This window comes from Fusarium phalaenopsidis (genome assembly GCF_050370095.1).
Source record: "Fusarium phalaenopsidis strain FUZ10S chromosome Unknown contig_32304, whole genome shotgun sequence".
In the NCBI taxonomy this organism is placed as follows: domain Eukaryota; kingdom Fungi; phylum Ascomycota; class Sordariomycetes; order Hypocreales; family Nectriaceae; genus Fusarium; species Fusarium phalaenopsidis.
The window spans coordinates 3,360,797-3,383,147 of NW_028145404.1; the positions used below are offsets into that span (position 1 = coordinate 3,360,797).

At 54.9% G+C, this 22,351-nt stretch overlaps 3 protein-coding genes across 3 annotated transcripts; 1 reads left to right on the forward strand and 2 right to left on the reverse strand.

Annotated features, from left to right (window-relative positions):
- Nucleotides 1-1,291: 1,291 nt before the first annotated feature.
- Nucleotides 1,292-4,603, reverse strand: LRP88_10303 (TBC domain-containing protein; the record flags this gene model as incomplete). The annotated part of the gene is made up of 3 exons (XM_083246767.1): nt 1,292-1,663; nt 1,720-2,803; nt 2,880-4,603. The coding sequence occupies 3 exons, from the start codon at nt 4,601-4,603 to the stop codon at nt 1,292-1,294; spliced, it is 3,180 nt and encodes a 1,059-aa protein (XP_083097880.1).
- Nucleotides 4,604-9,462: 4,859 nt separating this feature from the next.
- On the reverse strand, nt 9,463-13,806 carry LRP88_10304 (uncharacterized protein; the record flags this gene model as incomplete). Its single annotated transcript, XM_083246768.1, has 7 exons — nt 9,463-10,980; nt 11,037-11,438; nt 11,489-11,865; nt 11,970-12,348; nt 12,672-12,875; nt 12,930-13,645; nt 13,704-13,806. The coding sequence occupies 7 exons, from the start codon at nt 13,804-13,806 to the stop codon at nt 9,463-9,465; spliced, it is 3,699 nt and encodes a 1,232-aa protein (XP_083097881.1).
- A 1,143-nt stretch (nt 13,807-14,949) lies between these two features.
- On the forward strand, nt 14,950-15,773 carry LRP88_10305 (eukaryotic cytochrome b561-domain-containing protein; the record flags this gene model as incomplete). Its single annotated transcript, XM_083246769.1, has 2 exons — nt 14,950-15,097; nt 15,160-15,773. 2 exons carry the CDS (start codon nt 14,950-14,952, stop codon nt 15,771-15,773), a joined length of 762 nt encoding a protein of 253 aa, XP_083097882.1.
- Nucleotides 15,774-22,351: the final 6,578 nt, after the last annotated feature.

The following is a 22,351-nucleotide window of genomic DNA, read 5'->3' on the forward strand; positions in this document are numbered from 1 at the left end:
TTTCGGGAGTTGAGCTTTAAAGAGTATGTCGGCTCCTCAACAGAAAAAATGATGACAGGGGAGAAAGACCAAGGATTGGAATCACGGAGAGAGAAGAAGGGCAAAAAGGAGCGATATGTAAATTGTCATAAAGCAGCCTCAATATAGGTACTTCTTCACCTGACACCCCCACTTCGCCGAGCCCGCTTCCGACCTGTTGGGCTCCGTGTTCCCCGGACCCGGCCCCGGCCCCGGGACGCGCCTCGGAGGTAAAGACCAAAAGAGGTAATCGTCACGGCATGTAAGCGAAGGCAAGGTACGACAAGACAAGACAAGACAAGACAAGACAAAAGAGATGGGTGGGCGGGAGAGAGCACAGACTCTTTTCCCTCTACCCCCCTCCATCCCCCTTCTCGCTTCGGGCTTTTGCATGCATCCTAGCCAAAAGGGAGCGTGGGCTTGCAGCTTTGTTATTGTTATTGTTGATTAGCGAGCGTGTTAATGCGCGTGCAATGGATGCATCGCAGATTGGCGCCCTCGCCTCGAGTCGATTCCCTTGGTCGATGCTACCGGGTTGCAGAAAAGGCTGAGGAGCCATGTCACCAAAGCAGACGATGAGCATGACAATGGATGATATGATGAGACAACATGATGAGACAAGCCACAGTTCCAATGGCTCATGGCTGTTTTGTGCTGTATTTACTCCAATAGGACAGAAGAGACAGGCGCTGGGCGTACATCAAGCTCCAGCCCGCCATCGCTCTTTATCCTTCCTCGTATCTCGTTTCGCAACCTCTGACTTCGCCCCTCACTCTTCTTCCCCAATTGACCATGCATTTCCTCAATTCTTTCCGACGTGCATTGATGCACCTGTCGGCGTGTCCATGTATCATCCCATCCCGTAGCATACGATCCCATCCTATCCCATCCCAAGCCTCATAACCCTCAAAGCAGACATCAAAGCAAAGCAGTGCCAGGAGGGGGTATATAGAATTAGCTTCCATGGCTCCAAACGCTATCGACCACCAAAACAGATAACTCCTTCTTTTTCTGTATCCATGACGTCTCATATGCCATGGACCAGCGTACAAAGGAAAGGTTGGGCCTCGTCTAGGCATGTGGTTCCTCAGAGGCCGGAGCTTGAGGAGGGGTATCGAGCGGCTCGCAAAGCAGACAAAAAAGCACCCTGCTGGGTATCGTGACACCGCTCCGTGCAAATTACAAAGGGGATAAAGCTCAAAGAACAAAGGGAAGAAGGTTTATGACAAAGGAGAGAGTCCTCGTTGGACCAGAGTCATGGCAGCAAGGCTAGCTACGCCTTCTTTTTGCCGTGGTGTTGTTTGTATTCCGCCTTGACCACTTTCATGAGCAAGTCTTCATCCTTGATGGGTATAGATGACGTCAACGCTTTCATGGCGTTCTCGAATTCCGCGTCTAGCAGAACCTCCCGCAAGGCTTGAGCCAATGCCGCACTTGTAGCATGCAAGACATCGTATTCACCTGATGAGGGAGGATTGGTTCCGGCCTTTCGGGGCACCGTCGAGTCGCTTGATGCAGACGTGTCGTCGCCCAATAGGAGAAAGACATCCCATACTCGTAGCTGCGCTGGGAAAGGGACGGAAAGGTTAAATAGAGTAAGGTACCAGCGCGTACCGTATGCCGTGGTATCGATGCAGAGCTCGACCTGAAATCGTTAGCGCCGGCCAACGGCGTCATCAAGGAGCAATAGACTCTACTCACCAGCTTACTTGCGACTTCTTTGTTAAGCCAGTTGGTACTGAAGTCGCTCATCGCAGCCATGAGCTCCTCAAAGCCAGGGCGGTAGAGACGTGCAAGTCCACGCAGCTGCCACATTCGCACCAGCATGACAAAGCACTTCTCCTCATCAAAGTAGCACAGCAGCGTCGCCGCCAGCGATGCCATGCCCTGTACGTAGCCCGTCTCGGGGAAATATATCGAGATGGCGTGAAGGACACGAAATAGCAGTCGTTGACCGCCTCGGTAACGCCGTCGAAACATGATATGGCGGCTGATTGTCCGAGGCACGTCCAGGTCAATCTGGACATCGTCCGGCGAGCTCCGTAGCTGTAACCGATGAAACTCGGCCACGATCCGATCCTCTGCGGTCGAATCCTGGTGCTCCCTGGCGCTGGTAGCCATGAAGGACCACCACGCCGCTCCCCGCCATCGATCGGGGATACCCTTCCACGTTCTCTCGATGAGTTTCGGGTTCTTGGAGTCAAACTCAAACTCCATGCCTTGGCCTTCGCTGCCTTTGCGGACGACCTTGGCCATTTTCCTCCACTTTTCTGACCTCTCCCATTCCTTACGCTTCATCACCTCCGTCAACTTCTCGGCCTGAATCTCGTCGACAATATCTTGGAGGCTTGGCGCTTGGTTGAGCATATCCCCCGCTTCGTCCATCCATCGCCTGTCGCGGTTATGGGGCAACAGGTTGCTGGCCTGGCGAATGACGGATCGGGACGACCGAAGCGACGTTGACAGCGATAGTTCAGATGTCTGTGTGTTCAGCGACCTGGCAGAGACCTTCCTCGTTGGGGTACGCCGACCGCTGAGTGTTGACGATATACCATATGCATCTCGCTTCATCAACACGTTACGTCTTCTAGGCGAGCCGGATGCAGATCTGGTCTCTGTCGGGGTGCCGATTCTTGGTGGCGGCACAGTAATGAATCCGTATCGGTCAACGTGGGCGCCCTCAAGATCATCCCAATCCTCGAGTCCACCGGGCGTCTCAAAGCGCGGGGAAAAAGTACTTCCAGACGCGGGCATTTGCCAGGCTGGAGAAAGGCGACCGCGAACACTACACAATGGGGAGGCGAGTTAGCATTGCTACAGTCCGAGATGAATAAAGTTGGGACGTCAAAGGAAAACCATACGGGTCAAGTTCATTCTCCTCGGACGGGACCTCGGGAGTCGGTTCGAGACGCTCGCAGTACGAGCGCCTCTTGCCGGGCTCACCGCGGGAACCATCGCCAACAGTATAGAGCGATCTCACCTTTTGAGATTCCTTCTCCACGTCGGCGGCCAAGACGCGAATGTCGGGGGGCGACATCTGGCCCTGAGGGGAACCCCTCCTATCCGATTTATTCATGTCGTTGGACTCGTCGCTGGGTCGAGGAAGAGACTGCGACACGGGCGTCGTAGGAGTGGCAACCCGAGTCGGCGTTGTGGGAGAAGTGAGGGAGGGAGCGGTTGGTGTTGTGGGAGTGGCGCGTCCATCGTTGTCGATAGCAGTTTTTGTGGTCGCGGGGGAGGGATCAAGTGACTTGTTGTCTTGGTCGGCAGCGCCGTCGAGGGCGATAATATCCTGAGCACCAAACATGATGCTACCGCGGTTGGAGAAGGTGACAGAGTTCATGAAGCCATCATCAAGAAGACTATCACAGGGGATGGAGACGTCGAGGGGGAGGAAGGGGAGATCGCAATCAGATGAAATGGTCCCCGCCGAGGTGGTAGTGCTATTAGTGGAGGACCGGGATCTGTGCCAAAAACGGGAAGAGCCCTTGGGGGACCACGATGGCGCCTGCTTGGGCCCAGCCATAGCGGTAGCAGTGGCTGTAGCGTTGGCGGTAGCGCTGGCCGTAGTGCCAGGGGCAGCGGCGGCGGTGGACGTGGTGGTGCCGGTCGGGGTGCTGGAGTCGCTGGAGGTGCTGGAGGCCGGAGTGGAGGAGCCCCGCCACAGGGGCTGCATTGGTGTGCTGAGCATCTGTGATAGGCTCTTCTTGCCAAGACGCTGCCCTGACCGCAAACTGAGGCTCTTAACGAATTTGCGGGGAGAAGTGGAAAAAGAAGATCGCGGTGAGGATGAAGTCGAAGGAGGGGGGGGAGCAGGAGGATAGGAGCTCGAGGTAGCAGCTGGAGCAGGGCACGACGGGGAAGAAGGGATTTTGGCTGACTTGGAGAAGGAAATGGGGATAGGTAGAGCCCTGCTGGCCCGAGTGGGTGTTGCAGGATGCGAGTGGGACGCCGGCGGTGGAGGAGGCGGCGTGGTGCAGCCAGCGTTGGACACGACAGACGATGCGGCGCTGGACACCGATTCTAGAGGAGCGGTGATGCTATTCTGGTCCACGAATGGATCATCCATGTGCCGCACCGTCGTACTGGGCCGCGACACAACCGACGCCGCCAAAGACGAGACTGAATATGGCACCACAGCGATGCTACCGCAAGCCTGCTCGCACAGCGAGTCCGCAAAGTCGTCCTCGTCCTCCTCTTCGTGGATGGTCGAGGTGGAATTAGCCCTGGCAACTCCCGAGTCCCGCTTCCACTCCTCCGATGCCGAGACGGGGGACGTCCGGGGAGACGGTGAAGATGAAGCCGTGCCTCGCAGAGCCGGGTGCTCCTCGGTCGGCGGAGCGATGCTGCCCGGAGGCGGAACAACCACAGGACGGTGGTAGGAGCTGTGGAAGGAGCTGTGGGACGAGGCCGACGAGGATGAAGGCCGACGCGAGGGCCGGGTGGGATTCCGCGAGATGATTGGGATCGGAGGCTCTGCCGGGACAGTCTTCTCGTATCGCATGCCCACTAGGCTTGCGTCGTATCTCAAGCTGGCTCGGCGCTCCGTGGGGTACCGCGCATTTCCAAATTTGGGCGGCAACATGGCGTTTCTTTGGTCGAGTTTGACAATGGCGCTATTGAGGTAGAGATCGAGTCACCCGCACCAAGTGTCTGTGTGTGGCTGTCGGTCGTCAACGAGGCGGCAGCCTTTTTTCTTATTGTGTGATGTTTGTCAGTGAGACCCAGGCAGGGAGGGAGGTCGAGTGAGAGAAGCAGACGCAAGGGAGCAGTGCTATGCTGGGGAACACAAACACCAAAGCCCGAAGCTTGGAGTAAGTGAGGGAGCTGGGGCAGAAAGGCCAGGAGAGGAACCTGGACAAAGGGTGAGGGCCAACGGCGGATGTTATAGAGGAACAACGGACAGGTCGTTCTCTGGACCAGGCGTTCGGGAACCAAGAAGGAATCCAAGGGAGAGGCTTCGAGTGTCTCTGACGTCGATGACGCCTTGTCAAGGGAGAATAAAAACCCCCTCCAGACTGAGACTGTCGACTCTCAAAAATCGCTGGGGTCCCAAGCTGGCAGCCTCGACCAAGGGCAAAGTCCCCAAGTCTTAGACTTTGGCTGGATGGGATGAGACAGGGCAATCTCGCAGATCCGAACAAGCGAAGCAGCCGTGCAGAGATTCAGGTGTGTTGGGCAAGAGCCAAGAATTGGTTGATAACAGCGGCGGTAGTGGTGAGTCGAAAGGCGGGCAGAACATTGAACGATGGATACTAAAACACTCGACCGCTAAATTGCTTTCCAGGATGAGACTGGAAGTGAAGATGGAAGCGAGACACGGGATCCGAAGGTCGAGTCGGTCTGAGCTGAGGCCAAGAGTGAGAGGGCCGGGTCGAGGTTGAAGAGGAAGGCACGAGGTTGAGTGAGACTCAAGAAGACGGACGATCCAAAGCGCGCGGTCGCCGTGCGTTCCTTATACATATAACTACAAACGTACACACACGCACACACGCATCTACATCTTTTTTAGCTCGGGATTTGCGTCAAGGGCCACCAAGTGACCGAGCAGGCCGGTCAAACGCACGCAGACTCTCAGTGAGTGAGAAAAAAACGACATAATTTTTTACCCATCCAGCGACAGCCACATCATCCACCGGCCTCCCGTTGGTCGAGGCACGTCCCCGTTACTCCATAGATCCAGGTGGACCGGCCCAGCAGGATCGGAAGTGGAAGCGAGGATGCAAAAGACGCACGAGGCGGCGAGACGGTGAAAACCCTCTGGCTCGATCTGGATGGCCGCTATCCACACCGCAACGCAGCTGGCAGCCTGCACCCGCACTAAGCAAGCCAGGGCTCCTCATCCAAGACGACGACGACGCTGGCCCGAGGAGAGGACGCCTAACAACTCATCAACGTCTCGTCACGCACGTACGGTCTGGTCTTGCTTGTACTGTACCTGACGCATCACGCGCACGCACCAGGGCCGGGGCCAAGGTCAGGCCAGACTTGGGTTCAGGTACCTATGGTCTCTCAGTGGACATTCTGAGGAATACCCATTCATCACGGCTCTCTCTCCCTCTTGCACAATCTACGTGAGGCATACCATCGGCCAAACGCATTGCAACCCTTCCTGCACAATAATGCAGCTAAGAAAGCAGTTTAGGTGCGGGAGAACGCCGCCGGTAACGTCCAGTCCACCCAACCAAAAAGCATGTGAGGAACCGGACCAGTCGATAGCCTCCCCAGGCTGCCTCCATCCGTTCCCCGGACGGATAGAGTTAAGAGGCTTTCAGATGATGGGGGGATTTTCCGTCCTGTTTCCTTTTCTTCATCTCAATCGGATCTGGTGAGACACACACCGTTACCCAGCCCAGTGTCATTCATTCAGCCAGACCAGGCTTTTGCCAAAGCTTGTTGCATTCCTGGATGCAAGGGGGTGACCAAGACGAAGACAAAGACAACAAGAACCTCTCGAAGCCAGACAGGGTGGAGCTTGGATGTCCGCCTCGACCCTAGGGCTCCCCGGCCTTGGCTTGGTCATCCAAGGCCAAGGCAGGCCGGGCTCAGAAGCCTGTTCTTTGACAAGTTGACAAGTCTTGCCGTCGAGCACAACGGCCTCTGACTGGTGGACGGGACGGGTCTGGGAGAGTTTTGTGACCTATCACACTCAGCCAATCGCCAATGTGTGGACCATCCCAGATACCGACAGGGGTTTTGGACGATAGGGCCATGCCTCTTTGCGACCACGTAGGGCAGGGCGGGACGCACACGCAGGGGAGCGAACCTAGGTTGGCTAGGTAGGGCATGGGTCTGCAAGGTACCCGCGACCCAATCCAGAACAACCAAGACCAAGACAGACGCAGACACGGGCACAGCCAGAGACAGGACAGACACTTCAGGGCAGGACAGGGCAGGGCTCAGGGACACCCGGCCATGAGACACCAACCAGCATCTCGACAATCAAAAACAATGCTGGGTTGGGCAGCCCTGCCCTTCCCTGCCCTGCCCTGGGCTGAGCTGAGCTGAACTGGATTGCCATCTCACCACGCTCGCATTGTTTGCGCGCATTTCCACGATCCGGTCCCCTTATTCAAAACAAATCCTTCTAGACTCTCTCTCACTTCACCCATGCTCACCGGCCAGCACCCGTCATCAGCCACCTCACCATACAGAAAGTCTACCTGCGGCTCAGGCTGGCTTACTAAAAGCAGCATCTCAAGAAAACCACGCAAACACGATACGATACGATACGACTCAGGAAAACCGCCTTCTCGGGGACTTGGGATAACGCTCCCGCCACCATTGAATCAAGTTCCTTCCGTCGAGTCCGGATTCTGCCTGGTAGACCCAAATCTTGGACAATACGACCCGGATCAAACTTTGTTTTTCCCGAGACGTGGTTCATCGCCAACTCGCCCGTCATCCTGCGCCGCGTCTTGCCATGATTGTCGAGGCGCGATGCTGACTGCGTCCTGCCCGGTTCTCTGTGGCTGCTTCGGCATGCCTCTTCTCGGACCGATCTTGATGCTAGAGTCCGTCATCGTCTTGTCACTTTTCAAATCTCGAAACAAAAGCTTCTATTACGCCCCCTCACTAATTAATTCCTTTGTCCTCAACGATGCCCCCTGACCAGCTGGTCTAATCATGTATCACTTTGATCAGCGCCCACCTCGAGCAAACCTTAAAGGACTGCTCCCCTTTGCTACTCAACAGACCTGAACTCTCTTTCTTTCCTTCTTTCATTGATAGGTATCAGATCAGAGAGATCTGGCCCCGGCAGAGAAAGCCGAGACACGGGCAATCTGGCCTCGCATGCCTGTCTCAGCCATTCCCACGACGGGACGTGATGGTTGGTGAGCATACGCGTATGCCCTGGTTGATCTACCCGTCTCCCGAACCTAGCGAAGCTTCCCTGCTAGGATCCGAACCAGGATCATCGTCTGCCCTGGTCAGCTCAGCTAGGTATGGACGGAGAGGGCCAAAAACACAGTAAAAGTGAAATAGACGAAATGAATGAACCTCTGAAGGAGCAAAGGCCCATCCTCGAGAAGGGGTCTATCCATGGCAGGTTGGCCACACATGAGCCACAGAAAAGAGAGCACAAAACACTAAGGATGGGGAAAACCCGCGGCCGGCCACTTCTCGCGTGGCCACCCATACCTCTCTGCCTCCCTCCGTTGGGCTCCCGCAGTCCACGTTTCCCACAGGCCATGCCGGGACCCTCCCTTCCGCCCCCGGCCCTGGTGTGCCAACTCATCCCGACATCCACCCGGAGCCCAGCCCGTTGAGCCTCCCCCCTGCTGCTTTCACCCTTTTTGCATCCTCCTCCGCGTTCGTCTCCTTCCTTTCATCGCGTGGTAGTGGAGACCCCAAGGCCCAGAGTCGGGATGGCGGCGGTGAGATCTTCCTTCAGTCCTTCTATTGCTTCCTCCTCCCCCGGGAACAAACGGATCAGGTCTGTCGAGCAAGGACCAGGGAAGACCAGTGCATCGGCTCCCTTGTGTGTACAGATGTAGGGCACGAACAACGCACAATGGCACGGTGCGGGAGGCGGAAAACTAGCATCTGCACCGCGGCCGTTGGGACACGGGGCAAGGGGGAGACAAGAAAAAAGTTTACTCCTCCGGCCGCACACGGCGTGCCAACTGTTGAGTGCATGCAGCAACTAGTCGACACCGCGTCTTTCTGGTGGATACGTGATCCTTGCTAGGGTATCCCACCCACTGAGCTTGAGCTTGCTCCATGGAAGGTTGTTGCTCAATTGCTGTGTCCGTCGACTCCTTTCCGCCTCAAGCTTGGCCTAGCTGCGCGGGCCAGGAGCAATCTAGGAATAGTATCAATGGGGGTTTTGAGGCGGACATAGCCAAGGCGCCAGCTTGGCTTGTCAATGCTCTGCGACACGGGACGAAAACGGGCAATTGAAACATGGGGATTTTCAGATTTCCACCTCGACAACTCCATACGCCTGAGCCGAGCTATACAATCTCGCGCTAACTCTACCTCGCTTCTTCTCTCCTCTCGCCTCGCTCGTCTGCCTTTCCCGGCCGTCTGTCCAATGCCCCCGGATATTGGCGCTCTCTTCCTCCCCCGTGGTCCTGGCCACCTTGACAATACGGGCGCATATGTGTGTGTGGTGTGTGCCCGCCACCTCGGGATGGCTGGCCAAGCTTCTCCCCTGCTGCCAACGCTCCTCTTGTCCCTTGCAGCTTGCATCGCAAATTTTCAACCGAATCGAATCGAATCGCCGGGGGACCTGATACTCGCACGCTGGCCTGTGTGGGGGTTTCTGCTTCGTAGACCCTGCTCTTTCGCTTCTCCTATCTCGACTCGGTGTCGAGGAACAGTGCCCAAGAACTCTCCCTTGGTGCAGGCCAGTAGACCCCCGGCGGTCCCCCTTGGGCCCTCGAGCGTCTCGCTAGATGGCCCCTTGAGCCTATAATGACCGTGGCCCATGTCTTCCTTTCAGACTTCCTCATTCTCCCAGTCCGCCTCTCCAAACATGGGACCCTTGCGAGTGCCCCCGCTCACCTCCAGCTTTTCCAGGAACTCGGGCGGCACCGTTGGAATGTACTTGCGCTCCCGCTCACGGTTCACTCCTCCAAATCCAGCGCCATATGTCACGAGCATGTCGGTCACTGAGGGCAGCGTAAAGGGCAACATCAGGGCAGGATCCAGGAGCAAGTGCTCAGGCGCGTCGTCGTCGTCGGACCATTCGTCTTCGGGAGGGCTCGCAGCGCTCCCGGGAGTCTCGAGATGATTGCCGTTTGACCGATTCTTGACGGGTGTCACCGGGCTGCTGTCCTGACCCGACCGCTGCGGTGACGCCATTCCACTGCGTCGCCGCTCTCGCTTAAGTGCTGCCTCCTTTTGGATGGCGATGAGATACTTCATGGCGCTCTTGGGCAGCCCCTTTTCGCCCACCTCTGGCCTGTAGTGATTGGCTGCATGGATGAGCTGTTGTGGACTGAGCCGCTTGAGCTGCTGGAGTGTACCCACCAGCGCCTCCAGGTCATCAGCGTCGAGGGACGAGAAGCACTGGAGCCACTGCAGCAGCTGGATCACAGGTGCCAGGTGTCTCCGGGCCGCGTCAATGGTGGTCTCTCCAGACGAACGCATGTCGCTTCCCTCGTAGTGGTCTGCTTGCCTGTTATTTGTCCGTGCCCAATCCTCCAATATTGAAATATTCATGCGGATCTGCATGGCTTTTGTTCTGGCCAGATACTTGCGGTTCGACATGATGCGATTGAAAAGCTCTGCTCCGATCCAGTAGAGCAATTGCGAGATGATTTGAGCCGAGATGACCGAGTGGATATCGTAAAGGTCGAGCACAAAGAGAGTCGATGAGAGTAGAGAAGTGACGTTTCTGGGAGCTGGCTTCGCCCGCTGTTTGGGTGAGGGAGGCCGGAAACGCTTCTCAATGGGCTCCTCTTTGACCTGAGCCTTTCGCTTGAACAGCTTCCACTCGTTTTGGAATGTGATGTCCTCAAATCCAGGAATGGTTTCATGATCCAACATGGCCACGTCCAATACCTTGTCTAGACGCCTCTCGGCATCTCGCACGATGAGAATGAAGATCTCGTTGATGAGCTCAGCGAGCTGGGCTTGGAACTCGGCCGTCGCATGGAAGAGGCCAGCATCCTTTTTGAGATAGTGAAGTAGGAGGGTAGCGTTAGAGATCCAGAATGCCAGAATGGTCATATCCCACTGACACCTCTCAACGACGTCATTGATATAGTCCATGGCTGAGACGAGGAGTCGTTCAAGCAGCTCCCGACTCGAATGGTAATGGGCATATCGGGCGCTCAGGAATATCATGTTTGCCGGAACAGGTTTTTGCGACGGCGATCTCTGAGGCGTCATCTTGGTGATGATTATATCGAGTATCCGGTCGAGTTCGTGCTCTTGGAAGACGAACATTTGGTCATGGAGGCAGCGGTTCCAATCAAACTCTTGCTGTTCCTCCTCGAATTCATCGACCGGCTGAAGAATTGCGGTCAGTAAAATTGTGTAGACAATTTGCAGGACATGGTTCTCACCTCGGGCTGATCATCCATGCCCACGTTTCCCAGGTCAACTTCGAGGTCTCGAGCACTCTCCATCATCAGCCGCCTTCGCATCTCATTCTCGGCCATCTCCTCCTCGAACCGATCCTGTGTAAAGCCAGGGCTGTAAAAGTCATCTGTGACGCCAGCGCTTCCGATATTGTAGCCATTGTCATGGAGGTAATACGACATCTCGCTGTCTGGGGGGACAAAGTCGAATGCTGTTCGACCGGATGACGTCTTTTGGTCTGAGGAGGCATTGTTGTCGAGGAGGAGTTTTGCGATGCCCTTGTGTCGGTTTGTCATGGCCCACATGAGAGCTGTCCATTGATTACGGTCCTGCTTGTTGACGTCGGCGCCCGCCTCGATCAGTGCCTGCACTACGGGTTCGTGGCCCTGTTCATCATATTAGCGACCTGAGGTTCAGTGTGTCCGGGGAAACCAACAAAGCAGCTCGCATAGATGAGCGGCGGTGTTCCGTCTTCGTCCTCGGCGTTTATATCGATATACTCCTTTGCCTTGCCATTCAATAGCTTCCCGATCCTCTCGACATCACCGTTGCTGGCAGCCATGTTGAGGGCTTTTTGAAGCTTTTCCTTCTTCTCATAGTCTGGTAGCTTTTCGTCATTTACAATCTCATCCTCGTCTTCAAACCCCGAACCAGACTGGTGGGCGGCCTGAGCGGCCAGCATTTCCATCAGTCGCGTGTCGCTATCCTTGGGCCCCTTTGTGACATTGTCGTCGTAGTCGGGGTCGTTGAGCGACAGGTTTCCAAAGTTGAGGGGTTTCGCCAGGGCTGGCGTGGTAAGGAACTGGGACTGGCCTGTTGCGGCGTCGTCAGTGACGTGTTGGGCAATAGAGGGAGCCCAGCCCGCGCATGTTTCAGTCAAGTGCGCGGGTGGCGATGGTAATGGTGATGCGACGGACCTTGCCAGCCATCGTACATCTCGGTCTCGGTGACGAGATGCTCGTTTGGCACATGTCGCCTGTCGTCGAGGGACGTGGGGAGGTCGGAGGGGAGGGCTCGAGGCTTGTTGTCGGGCAGGCCGTCGGGGCCGAGAGAGTCCCCTAGATCCATGGCGGAGGGAGGGGCAGAGCCAGATGCCGCAGATGGCTCATGGGAATTTGGAGGAAGTCGCTTCGGAGGATGAATTTCGCATACGGTGTGTGAATAGGTCTGCGCTGCGTGTTTGAACCGAGTTGCCGCTGTTGGGCGGGGAGATGTCGTTGGGCGCTGCGAACTGATGCCTTGTGGTTGTGTTGATATCGTGCGAGGTGTCGTGGAGGGCAACCTACCCACTTGTCCCTGATGAGACTGGAAGCTGTGGAGAAACCGTCATCCGTCCCGAGGGGGGCAGTTGCTCCATGGACACAGCCACAGACGGTCTGGGTGCTTTGACTCTAGCTGGCACCAACAAGGAACTTACCCACTGACTGACACTGGAATATTCTCTTTGCGTCAACAAGATTACTTTTGTAGACGTGAATTGTTTGAGATTGAGTAGTCCACTCACTGCATAATATACTAACAAACATTCATTTCATTTTCATCATCGACACTTGTTTAACTGTGTTTGCATTGATTTCTATACAAGTTGGGCTCCCAATATTAAGTTAGGTACCCTAGACAGCTCGCTTGCCAAATGCGCGCAATCGCTTCACTCCGCCGTCGGGGATCATGATAAGCTTGACATGGGTGACCAGACGGTCCTTCTCCTTGTCGGCGCTCGCGAACTCGTGCTCTTGATCCGGCCCCGTCTTGCTCGGAGGCACAAACTCCCGCCAAGCTACGGCGTCGGCCACCGGGTCTCCGTGGCCCGTCCACTCGCAGCCCTCGATGGCCACCTTTTGAGGGTAGTTGCCCCTGAAGTGCGCCGTGTCTACTACGAACCTCTCGATGTAGCCCGGAGCTCCGAGCTTGATGATGGCAAAGTCGGTGTGGCCCTTGGCCCGCGATCGAGCCGTCTCCCAGCCGTCGCCCATGTCCTTACCGCGGCCGGGCAGCAGCAGGTTGTCCTTGTTGCCAAAGTGCTGGTCGCTGCACGACACGGCGAGACCGCCGTTCTGAGCCGCCGCGAGGTCGAAGATGGCATCCTTGTCGTCGGGGAAGACGGGGACAGCGTGGCCGAAGAGTCGGAACCGCGCAATGCCGCCGTCGGGGTACATGTTGAGTCTCACGTGGGTGTACTGCTTCTGCGTGGGCGTCTTGAGCTTCCAGCCGAACCGCTCCGAGGGACCGCACTCTTGCACGCCGAGGATGGTCTCCCACTTGCCCCGGCCGCCCTTCCACGACGCAACCTCCTCGTCGTCCTGGCTGAAGCATCCCTCGACCGAGATGGCGGGGGCGTGGTTGCCGTTGAAGAAGGCCGTGTCGACCTCGATACCCTCAATGGTGCCCGAGGCGACGCCCAGTCTGATAACGACGTAGTCGAAAGGCTCCGAGTTGTGTCTCCGGGTCTCCCAGCCGTCGTACCAGGCGCCTGTGAAGACCATCTTGCCCTGCTGCCGGATGGGGGCCTTTGGGTTCAAGAGGTTGGTGGCTTCGCAGAACCATTGGTCTGAGAAGCCGAGGACCTTGCCACCGAGGGCACTGGAGATGAGGTCTGCATTCCACGTTTAGCATGAAAGATTAAGCGGTGCGACATATCACGAGGGTCTCACCAATGCATGTCGTGCGGAACGTCTTGTCGATGTCATTGGCGGCAACGGACTGCGTCTCGACGGTATCGAGCTTGTACTCGATCTCGTCGGCGATGGAAGCCATGATTGGTAGTGAAAAGAAATGAGAGGTATAATGATATGATGCAGATGCTCTGACTCGGGAAGTGAGTGAGATTCGTCGGGGAACAGAGGGATCGTCCTATCTATTTAACTCTCACCTAGCCTCGTTGGGTCGGCCAGTTCCGATGCGCCCACTGTCACTGCGGGACGAGGAAAATCAGGCCAATCTTGATGATGGGCTAACTGTCGTTGCCTGCTCCTCCTCCGAGTTCTTTCTATTGGGCGCCACGGCAAATGTTCTGATCGACAACAGATTCCCGTCTACGCGTCTGGGCCCAGAGCGGCAAACGGTTAGACGCAAGAGGTGCTTGCCCGCCGGCGGCCCAGCGCTGGCAGCTCTGAGCTCCTTTCGCGGCGATAGTCCGGCCGGCCGGGCCACGGCCGAGTGGAGAGGCGGGCTTGGCCGGCGAGTTCTCGGAGCTCATAGCCAACCAGGGAAGCTCCTTTGCGCGGGTCCAGGTTGGGGGGAACGGATAAAGCTCTTATCGATAGCCAAGGGTCGGTGAGCGATGGAGCTCTTTTGCTCGATCATATCGAGTAATAGATTCTGATTCCCCCCTCACTTCTCCTCCCCGCGTAACCCCAGCTTCGGCACTTTTTATATTCCCCGGGATAACGATTTTTTTTTTCTTTCACTAACCCTGACGCGATTGCAAGGCGACATGGTGGAATTGCCGTCTTTATCACTGAAAAGCATGACTACCCCGCGCGGTTCGTGAGTGTTTATAAAAAGGCGGCTTCTGATAGGTCAGACTCGAGACAGCCATTCATTGACGTCAACGCCAATCTTGTAATCAGCCATGTAAGGCAGGTAGCAACAGCCTCTTTGTAGGTACAGAGACATTGTGCACTCGTAATCAATCTAGACTCATCCTTTTCCCCCTTCATCTACGTCAGGACATCCGCGTCTTGCTCTCAATCGCAGGCAGTAGATGGCTTCGAAGTGAATCGTATTGACTCTCCAAGCTTTAACAAGACAGCTCTTTTAGCTATTTCTCTTCTTTCTGGTTCCGCCTGCGCCGCCCTGCAGAGAACCTTGAGCATCACCAAACGTTAAAAAAAGACACGTTGTTGACGACACGGCCCGACACGACACCTCTCTGGATACGCGCAGCGGCTTAAAAAGATGGCGAGTGCCACAGGTATACCGGAGCGATTCCCTTCGGACGCCGAAGTCAACGGCGCCGCAGCTCGCGAGACTGAACCGCTCCTTGGTCGACCTGGCGATGCTGCACAAGAAGACGGCGTCCCAATGATTAGAAATCTAGTCCTCGGTAGGTTATCGGTATTTCTTCAGCTACATCATCTTCTAGAGCTAACCATGCTGTTTCGCCAGGCACTGGCATCCTTGCCCAGCTCGGCATCGTGCTGCTGGTTGCGCTCATCTGGGCCAGCGTCCTCACCAAGCCATTGATCCTGTTCTCAGCGCACCCGCTTCTGCAGTCCCTCGCGACCCTTACGCTGGCCCAGTCCGTCCTGAGCCTACAGCCCACGCACACGGCCGAGCAGAAGCGTATCGGCCAGCGCATCCACGCCATCCTCAACCTAGTCGCCTTCCTTCTCCTGGTGGCGGGTGTCACCATCATCGAGTACAACAAGTTCGCAAACAATGGCGATCACTTCCACTCGGTTCACGGCTACCTGGGCGTCATCACCTCCATCGTCCTGCTACTCCAGTACGCCGTGGGTTTCACCATGTGGGCGACACCCCAGCTCTACGGCGGCGAACACCAGGCCAAGGCCATCTGGAAGTATCACCGCTGGAGCGGCTACGCCATCTTCACCCTGCTCCTCGTCACAGTCGTCACCGCTGTCGAGACAGACTACAACAAGAATGTCCTCAAGCTCAAGCTCTGGGCCACCACCCTCCTGGCCGCCCTGACGCTAATTGGTGTTTTGCCCCGAATCCAAAAGCAGAAGCTTGGGTTCAAGGCTCCAAACCAGGCTTGATTTGAGTTTTTGAGCTCTACGAAGAGAAACAGTAGCTGGCATCAGTAGGATGGATACATCTCAGAAACAAGGGTTGAACTGCGGTTGGAGTTTTGTTCTTATTCTGGCGTTGGAAGATTATCGGCTGCGCAATGGCCTATACATTGTTTCCCCCTGGTTTTTTTTTTTTTTTTTTTTGGGCAAAATGGTTGATCTGTTTGAAGGAAATAGACAAGATTGCAAGACCTCCTATCATATTATTGTTCGGTCCTCGCTCTTCTCGTCTTTAAGTAGTTGTGCCTAAAGTGCTCTGTTTTTGTGGTTACTTCTTAAGATTGTATTGCTTGAATTTGTCACCGTCTTTCTTAGATGACTACGCAGGAGCTAGGCCCAATATCATATTTACTCTCACGAGCTAAGATACTAGTCATTTACTGCTCATTATAGTTCGGTATCTACGAACGATTCAGGGCTAAAGACAAATACAGGCTACGACAAAACATATAGGATATCTTAAGGTTAGTTCAGAATTCGCGAGTCATCCTCCAACTACACAGGTGTCGATACTGTCAGTATTTTATAAACTTCACTATTGTTGAACCTCAGAGAAGGGTCACAGCCCTTTCCCATCTTTCATCACGAGGCGAGCGGAGATGCAATGCCTGCTGAACCGATGGGTATCCTACAGACTTGCTCTCTTCACGCGTAACCGACCATCTGCTACTGGGAAAGCCAGTCAGGCCTTCAGGTGGACCAAAATAATGAGAATGGTCGAATAAAACTGTTGCTACATATTAAAATAGTCACTGGCTCACAGATTCTACTTGGCCAACGCGTGTCTGACTCTTGGGGATCGTAATAGTTTTGGTGACTGGAGGACTGTCTACCAAACCTCCATGTAGCAGGACTGGCAGGTTTCTCCAGAGTGTCAAGCAAAATTTACAGACAATTCTCTATACATAGCCATTCCTTCTCGAAACCTTGTTGGGATTTGACGAGGGATAGATAAGTCATATATGGTCAATTGTCGTGGATATCTGGAGCTTACCGCAGCTCCGACATGCCAACACATGATCCCCCAAAGTGGCCAACCAATTTTTTACTCGCGAGTACTGTGGAGTTATATCAAACTGAGCTTTCTAAGCCCGTGAGATCTTCACTAGGCCATTTAATCTGTTAAGCTGTTGTAGACCTGCAGGACGGCCAGGGGTCTCATACTTCCATCTGCTGCACTAGGATGCGGCAGCTCTAGGGCCATAAAATCGACATGTGTTATTTTAAGAATATGCGCCGCACCCCGTAACTAGATATAGGATAATTTTACGCCAAAAATCTTCAACTCGATAGGTCGTTGAGAAGCTTTACTGCTATGAGGCTCATGGGAGAGACGCGGGGTTCTACCACCATCAAGGCCGGGTTGAGCCGTAAAGATACATACCACATATATCCCATCTGGTGAATGTAAAGGGCAAGAAGGGTCTTGATTTTTGGCTATGAATATTAAGAAGGTGACAATGTACTGAGAATATAAGAAGTCTCGTCAAGAAATTGGAAGCCCCTGTGAGGGGCTTGGCAGCGAACTCGGTGCAGAAATTCCAAGCTTGTCTATGAATGCCATCATTTCATGTCAATCCCTCCTTATATACAAATAAGCTCCCAATAAAAGCTAAAGGACATAAAGGATGGAGGACGAGGCTAGCAGAAAAGTCCACGAAGATGCTGAAGTGGGAAAGGATCTATCATATCTAATGTAGGTACAGTAACTTCTCCAGCATCAACGAGAGAACGTGGAGGAAGCAGATTTAAAGGCAATGACCTCGAGCTCATGGTTTCAGAACTGGCCACTATGCTCCAGGGTACAAGCAATTGGATTCAAGAGTCACCAGGAGGTAGTGACCGAGTGGCATGAGGGAGAGATGAGTACTATAAACAACTATGCGCTGTCTTGGTGGTATGATATTCACCCCCTAGCCATCCAACTTTGAGCGTGGGCTTAAATACCATGCTCCATATATTTACTGCTTAGACGAGACGTTTCATGAACGCTGAAATCTCGAGCCATTATCTCCTTTGACGAGGAATGCTACAAGAGAAACATGGCGTCCCATAGGTGGTTCGTTTATACCGACTTCGCTACACTTGAAGTCTTTGATCAACAGGCTACGCTATGGACAAGCAGAATCCGAATCTGAAGCGTTGCTCGCAGAGCAATGTGGGCGTTGACGTCGGCGGGCCAAGTCCATATAATGCAGGGTTCAGCCGCATATAGGAGCCTGGCGTCTGATGGTCTGTGACTCTTGATCGCGGGGGAAATCAAAGGACGAGGGAAAAACCCTCACGGCAAAGAAGCGAGGCGGAGGACAGATCCGTTGGCCCTCGCTCGCTTCCCCGAACCGTAGGATTTCCATGCTGACCGTTTTTTTCCTGCTGCACGGTGATGGTCCAGTCAGTCGATAACCCACATGAGTTCCCAGCAAGTTCGAATTAACATGCGAACAAGGAAGCGTTGGATGGTAAAACCGTCACCAAGGTCGGTGCGTCTGTCCGCGTCCGCGTCCGCGTGCTCCCTTCCACCACACACGAGGCGAAGCGAGGATGAGGTGGTGGCTGGAGAAGTCAAGCAAGGGGTAAGTTATCCCGCAGAGGCAAGATGGGATTCTAGAAGTATTTTCCGATTCCCGTGGGCCTGAGAGGCTGGCTGCCATCGCCAATGCATCGAGGTACAAGGCCCTGTATCCTTGTCCCCGTTGGCGATGGAAGCATGGTCTAGTGTGATTCTTGACATGCCCCGCCCGTTTTCCAGAACCAGGTTTCTGGTCTTGGGTCCCGGGGACGATGCTTGTTCGCCCATTTTGCTGTGCTGTGCGGTCGTGGAGATTACCCCCGAGTCCCTCAAGTTGAGCCTCCACGTTGACTCGTCGTCGAAACTTGTTTTAACCAACCAGAGATCAGTCTTTGCTTCCCTGGCAACCTGCATGGAGAACCGAGATGAGAAGACGCAACTCATTTTCCACTTCCAGGAAGTATCAATGGTACCTATGTTGGCGCTATATGCATGGCACCTATCGTAGACAGTAGACCTAGCCATAGTGTTAGCCAGCTGAATCAATAATTCGGCTCAGCTGGCGCCATCTAGTTATGGATTTAGTGCGAATAGGTCGCTTTGGCTCGACATATGCCACGGCAAGGACAAATATCGCAGGTCTTGAAAGTACTGTCATGTCAACCTCAGTCCGAGTATAGTATCATTGCATGCGAGTGAACTTCCTGATGAGTATATAAAAATAAGGTTATCGGCACTTGATTCAAGTTCACCAATACGAAGTTTCGTCGGGTATCTTGCCTGTTATAGTCATTTGGTCCTGAGTTCTTCCCCAAAGTTAGAGAGACGACATGGGAGTGCTTGTCAACTGTCCTGTCCACCCATGCCACCATGCCACCATGCCATGGTCGTTAGGCGAAGAAAAAGGCAGTAACCCAAGAACCCGGAAACTCGGGGCGCCAGGCCCAGAGAAGTTGGAAGTAGAATGACGAACGGGAGCCAATCCCTGCTTGGTCCAATTTGGTCCAATGAGGCGTCGACGGAAGACCTGCAGAGCGGAGCTATTCCCGGGCCCTGTCTATAACGGACGCCATGATTCGACGGGCTTGGGCTACCCTGAACCATTGAGATTGAGCGTGAAGGCTCTGTCAGGTCACCCGTCCGCCCTGCCGTGCCTCGGAGGTCGGACACGTCGCCGCCAGGAATGGTCGTCCCCAGCTTGGATCGGCCGGATCTTTGGTGGCGCTCCACTTGACGTCAGAGTGCCTCCTCGAGACGCAGACGTCATGCGAAAGCGCCTCTCAAACCGGCTGCTGCTTCAGGCGACGGTGGGCGCACGAGACTCTGAGACAAGCAGCAAAATGGGTCGAAAAGAGAGAGTTGTGTGGGACATGGCCATGATGTGCAACGGCAACAACAGGCACGAGCCAGCAGCTGAGCGGTCGTGAAACAACGCGGGATAGATACCCATTCCAGATAACAGACGAATCTCAGGTCCATCAGCATCAGAGTGCGTGCTTTGCCGTCAGCAGTGCACCTCTTTCAAGCGCACGAGTTGCAAGATGCGGGCAGTACATACGTACAGTATGTAGCCCTATGCAGGACTGAGTGCAAACAGAAAAGAAACCTGGCTTCAAAACGTCTGCCTGCTTCTCTTCTCGTGACGGGAACTGTCGCTCCATGGGCTGCTACCAAGTGGGGAGCTCCTCTTCTCGCGCCGCGAAAAGAGGCCGTAGCTGGCCGTCGCGGAAACGGACGCTCAACCACGCGGTTATCTTGGGCGCTTGGCAAGCCCATCGTCGCGGTCCGTCTCACGCCTTGCGGGAACACAGGTGGTGGATTCATCCAGATGCTCAGTCAAGGCCATGTCAAATAGATAACCCCGGCAATGTTCCATTCGCCAGTGCAGGGGAGCAGATTGCCCGTCGACGTTTTTAGCAAGCACCAAACCAGTCCTCCTCCACTGCCTTGGTGGTAATTGTTTTTCTCGCTTCTCCGGCTGCATTCCGCCAGCCCACAGCCCGCGTGGCATGCCGAGCCTCCCAATCTGGTCGACTAGGAAATTTGAAATTGAGGGCTGACCCCAGGGCCTAGGCAAGGCTCCCCACTGGTGAGATGTGCTCCGTCACCCGAGGTCCCCTCCAAATTGCGGCATGTTGTCTTCCATGTCGGTGAGAGGTGCGCGAGGCACGAGGAATTCTCCTGGTGTCTATGGAAGGCTGGTGGGCGGGCTACGAGGCCGCTGGGCTAGGTGCTCAAGCCCAGCAGAAAAAGTCAATTGTCATTTCTGGCGAAGCGGGACGGTTCAACGAATGGAAACGCAAAGGGGAGCGACCAGCCCTGGAGAGGCAGTCAGTGTGATGTCAATTGGGCGTCGAGTGTGGCCCGATGCGCTTGGCGGCGCCGACGACGAATAGGGGAGCTAGAGGGAGTCAGTTTGATGCAACTCATGACGGGCTGGCAGGATCCAGTGATATGGCAAATGGGTCGCCTAACAAAAAGTCGACCGGGTTAGATAAGAATAGTATGTAAAAAGGGGAAAGGAAGGGCTAAAACAAAAATTGCGATGCGCCCTAGTCGATCTGCAGGCGGTGGTTGCCCGCCCATCAAAATCTTCAGTTGTGGCCTTTGCGGTGGGAGTGGAGGAGATCCAGGAACAGGGAGAGCGTCAAGATGATGAAGCTGTTTGTCCTGGTAGTTTCCGCCAGAGTACGGATAGAGGGCGAGTTTATGGGGAGATCGGCGATCTGAAGGGAGAGCAGAAGGCCGAGTCGGAAATGGCCATCCCTCATGGATGAGCATGGGCCGTGTTGGTGGCTCGAGCGCTTGTACGGTTCCGTATGGAACAAGGTGATGAAGCCTTTAGAACAATAATCCTGGAGGAGCCAGGGTGAGTCTATTTAACAAGTCGTGAACGCAGCTGGAAGGACGAGGGAATATCGTGCTCCGTTGACAATGGCACTTTGGAAACTCGGCTCCGAACTTGGAGGGTGGAGGGGAACAATGACGGAAAATTGGAGCCAACGCTGCCGATCACCGTGCCTAGGTAAAGGCTGCAGGCTCTGTTGTCGAAGTAGATCTGGCAACACGATTCTGTTAGTGCAACGGAGGCTCGCTCCCTTGTAACGGCAGCACTGGTCTGGTCGGTGGAGACGGACATCAGAAACTGGACACGGGGTACGGAGTAGATGCCTACCTATGAAGGTAGTATGTACCAACCACGAGGCACGAGGCACAAGAAGCATCAAAGGACAAGGGCACGCAGAGGTTGCGTGCCTAATTATTTGACACCATTGGATTGGATGCTGGCAATAGGGCGGACGATGTATCGTTCGGGAAGCTCCCCCAGTGGAGTTTTTCTGTGTGCGGACTGTAACCCCGAGTAGTCGCAGCTGGTAGGATGACAGCGTTCGGCGGAGAAAACGCCGGCTGGGGCTTGGCTTGGCGGGCTGCCAGGGATAATTGATGATGACGATGGTGATGCTGCCGCCGCCGCCCACTTTTGCAGTCAGTGGTCTCTCGATGTAATCTGCGGCGAGGAGCACCGACCAGCCAATCCCTTGAATGCATAGTATTGATTTGTCGTCGCTTATTATTAGGACCACCGTTGTTACTGCAAAGTCCGTGCGGTACAATGAGCGTCAGGCAGAGGAGATGCCAGATGATGGATGAGGGAGAAAGATGGCCTTGGGTCGGCGGCTGTTGTGAGAAATCTACTCCTGAAGCGCGAGTGAGTGACCCAAGGTGACATGCTCCCATCGTGGCTGCCCTGATCTGGGGCTCTTCTCCCAGGTACGTACTGTCTAGGTTTTGCTTCTTGGCCGGGGGGGCTCTTTCCCTACGTCATCGGACAGGGTTGGTTTTACCCCCGTTCTGTGCGTAAATAATATGGGTCGACCAAGCACCTTGTACCCTAAAGTAGTTCGCCTCCCAGATCTGGCTAGGAGGTACAAGAAAGGAGTCGTCATGTACGTGCTGGGAAGCCCACGCCAACTTTCGCCCACCTTCACCAGCGCTCTCTCTGGGTCTCTGCTAGCCAGGCCGGGCCAGTCCACCA